The sequence below is a fragment of the Balaenoptera ricei genome, chromosome 8, assembly GCF_028023285.1.
Source record: "Balaenoptera ricei isolate mBalRic1 chromosome 8, mBalRic1.hap2, whole genome shotgun sequence".
NCBI lineage: Eukaryota > Metazoa > Chordata > Mammalia > Artiodactyla > Balaenopteridae > Balaenoptera > Balaenoptera ricei.
In genome coordinates, this window is record NC_082646.1 from 41,782,849 (window position 1) to 41,786,702 (window position 3,854).

A 3,854-nucleotide genomic window follows, 5' to 3' on the forward strand; every position below is an offset into this window, starting at 1 on the left:
CCAAATTAGGAGTTTGGGATTAACAGATACACAATACTATATATAAAACAGATAAACAACAAGGATCCACTGTATAGCACAGGGAACTATATTCAATATCTTGTAATAACCTATAATGGAAAAGAATCCGAAAAAGAATATATATTATCTATAATATATATGTTATATAGAATATATATTATATATATATACTACATATATAATATATATATTAACTGAATCACTTTGCTGTACACCTGAAACTAACACAACACTGTAAGTCAACTATATGTAAATCAAAAAAAAAAAAGGGGGCTTCCCTGGTAGCGAAGTGGTTAAGAATCCGCCTGCCAATTCAGGGGACACGGGCAGAGCAACTAAGCCCGTGCGCCATAACTAGTGAGCCTGCACTCTAGAGCCCGCGAGCCACAACTACTGAACCCGCGTGCCACAACTACTGAAGCCCACACACCTAGAGCCCGTGCTCCGCAACAAGAGAAGCCACCACATTGAGAAGCCCGTGCACCTCAACAAAGAGTAGCCTGGGGCTTCCCTGGTGGCACAGTGGTTGAGAATTCGCCTGCCAATGCAGGGGACATGGGTTCGAGCCCTGATCCAGGAAGATCCCACATGACGCGGAGCAACTAAGCCCATGCACCACAGCTACTGAGCCTGTGCTCTAGAGCCCATGTGCCACAACTACTGAGCCCGTGTGCCACAACTACTGAAGCCTGGGTGCCTAAAGCCTGTGCTCCGCAATGAGAAGCCACCGCAATAATAAGCCCATGCACTGTAACGAAGACCCAACACAGCCAAAAATAAATTAATTAATTTTAAAAAAAAGAACATTACTTTAAACAAATAAGTTCTGCCAATTGATTTATCAAAGTCCACTATTTACTTTTTGACAGTGGTAGACTGTAAGAGCCTTAAAGAGAGGAACCTTGCCTTATACATTTTTGTTTTTCCCAAGCTCAGTGTTTCACGTGGCGCAGGTACATTGTGACACCGAATATGCTGCTCATTCAACAACTTTCAAAGTCAATGCATATATTTTCAAAGTTGGTCCCATAGCACAGTCTCAGGGGCAGTAGAAATGTGAGGATGTACCCACTGTACTACTGGGCAGACCAGGAGGGGAACCTGGTGGCCCCAGGGAGAAGTGCAGATTTCTGTAACAAAAGATAGTTTTTACTGCAGGCACTGATTTAGTTCTATTCCCTAGCAACCAAACATTTAACTTAAAACTGACAGAATCAAAAACTGCCATTAACAGACACCAGGAAACTTTTTTCCTTTTGCATGATTCCATAATACAGAGCAATCCCTTTCATTGTTCTGCAGACAGGTAATGCCAGGACCCCATGGAGGACTGACTTTCCAGTTTTAAATTTCAGCTCCAGTAAAGACACAAAATAAATAATTTTGTGGAAAGTGACACTATGGCTTCCTTCTCTTCTGTTTGTAAACACAGGCTGGTTTTCTGGGAGGAAGGGAGAGGAAGGTCGCTTCTGCTTTATTTTCACATCTGTAATTTTAATATGCTTTTTTAAAAGATCCAGGTTATAGAAAAACATAGACACAGAAAAAATCAGTTAGGAGATGATTATTCACATTATAAAGGGATTCTCCATAGGGTTCCATTAAATATTGCGCTCTTCTAAAACAGTGAATTTGATTTAAAAGCGGCTTTTCAAGAATACATTTGTGTAAAGTGAGGTACACCAAATATTCATCCTAACTCTTCTCCACGGACAATCCAGCATCTTGTTTCCATTCATAGAGCAAGGGAACAAACAACAGCACCTGTTAAGGAAGTCAATGGATTCTTGGACCACCCTCCTCACCCTTCTTAGGAGATGACGCTTTGAGAAATCCAGGCACAAAGAGAAAGACCCACTTGTGGCCACAGTCCTTTCACTATCCCGCAACAAGACTCTATCTGAAACCAGGGGTTTGCCGCATTTGGCCCAGTCACATGAGTGAAGGAGCACTGTGTGAGATTTGGACTCAGCACAGGCCACAAATATGGCCTGTGGCAGATGAGGAAATTCAGAGCCACTGACAATTGTTTCTTGTAGGTAAGCTGTTTCTTCACCTCTGCACTGGTTACAAGGGGAGGAAGGGCCCCCATCTTCACCCCAGAGCTCAGATGTCCTTGGACAGCAGAGGAAGCCCAACTGCTAGTTGTCCAAAAACCATGAGCACCCAGGACCCTTCCCTCCCAGTCTTTGTGCTGAATAATATTACTTGGTAAATCAACTTTAGTCTATGGGAATAGATTAAAAACGGGTGTTTGGAAAATACAGTCCCGTGATTCGGCAGTTAAGGAGATGCACAGCGGAGGATCCGGAGGATCCAAAAGCCGACGACTTGGCCTCCCTGGGTTACAGCCAGGGGAAGGTGGCTTCACCGCTGAAACCAGCCAGCCAAGTTAGGGACGCTCTTGGGCTGGTCCCCAGCCATCCGCACAGCCTGGCAGGTCCGGCACCAAGGCTCATCCCAGAAGGAGGTGACGTGCACGGCATAGCTCCGACGCCAGCTAAAGTATCCGCGGTAGGCAGCTGGGTTTCGATCGAGGAACTGCAGGTGGGCCGCCAGGGAGGCGGCATCAGGGAAGTCGTCCACGTGGATGAAGGCACGGCGGGGCACGAAGCGCTCGTAATTGGCACGGTCTGGGCCCAGCACCACCGGCACCGCCCCAGCCAGGAAGGCGTTGCGCCACAGCTTCTCCGTGATATAATCCAGGTGCTGCGAGTTCTCGAAGGCCAGGTAGAACTTGTAGCGGGCCACCGTGTGCAGGAGCCCGACGTCAGGCAGCGGCTGCCCGGGCCCGCCCTTACCGAAGAGGTCCACAGTCACGTACTGGCTCAGCTGGCGGTAGTAGCGGACCCGCGCCTGGCGCTCGTCCCAGTTGCTCACCACCCAGGCCACCAGCCCTTGTTTCCGGGCCAGTGGCGGGACCAGACCCGCCGGCTGCTCGCTAGGATGGGTCCTAGGGTAGAGGTAGCCGTAAGGCACGAAGATGTCCGAGTCGGCCCGGTAGGAGAGCGTCCAGTTGAAGAGGTTACGTGCCAGGCTCTGCAGCCCCGGGGAGTGGGTGGGTGACTCGAAGTTCATCCACACCCAGCGCTGGCCCGGGGGCCTGGGGCCCGAGGCAGCCAGGGCTAAGGCCTCCGCGGCTTCCTCCTCGTCGTCGATCAGCACTTGCTGCTCCTCCGCCGGGCGCACGTGGACGCCCCAGGGCGGGGGCCAGTCCGGGGGTCCCTTCACCAAGTCTCGGTGGTGGAAAAGCACCGCCTGGGCCTCCCCGTAGGCCGCGCGATCAGTGAGCAGGCGGCAGCCGCTGATGTTGAAGCGCAGCCGGCAATCAGGGGGCGGCCTTTTGGCTCGGTGCCGGCCCCCGAAGGGCTCCCACCACAGCAGCACGCTCACCCGCCGCGGCGGGACGGAGGAGGCCCAGGGCAGCGGCGGCAGCTGCTTCCAGCAAACATAGACGACCACGGCGCTGCACACCAGGCTGGCGGCCATCAGCGCCAAATGGGCCTCGGACAGCCTCAGGCCTCCACGCCGAGTGCGCCGCCGGCCCCACCGCGCGCCCATGGCGAGTGCCGGCAGAGACGCCGCCGCCCGCCGCGCGGCCGCAAGCCCGGAGCGGCGGTGCCCGCTCTCATGCTGCCACTGAGGGTTCAGCCTTCGTTGCTGCTCGCCGCCCGACCTGGAGCGGGAAAGGGCGGTCCCAGGATCTAAAGGCCCGCAGGTCTTGCTCTCTTCCCCACCCCTCGCCGCCCGGCGAGAGTCCAGGGCGAGGGAAGCGGACCCGGCGGCCCAGCCCAGCGCAGCCCCGTCCCTCCCCTCCACCGCGCGCCCGACCA

The 3,854-nt window shown here is 53.3% G+C and overlaps 1 protein-coding gene across 1 annotated transcript; it reads right to left on the reverse strand.

The window, feature by feature from the left end:
• Window positions 1-1,494: 1,494 nt before the first annotated feature.
• On the reverse strand, window positions 1,495-3,854 carry FUT4 (fucosyltransferase 4). Its single transcript, XM_059929389.1, has one exon. It carries the CDS (start codon window positions 3,580-3,582, stop codon window positions 2,389-2,391), a length of 1,194 nt encoding a protein of 397 aa, XP_059785372.1. The 5' UTR covers window positions 3,583-3,854; the 3' UTR covers window positions 1,495-2,388.

Bases quoted from the DNA above. Each gene is read 5' to 3' on its own strand.
- FUT4 (XM_059929389.1), bottom strand. From the start codon at position 3,582: ATGGGCGCGCGGTGGGGCCGGCGGCGCACTCGGCGTGGAGGCCTGAGG.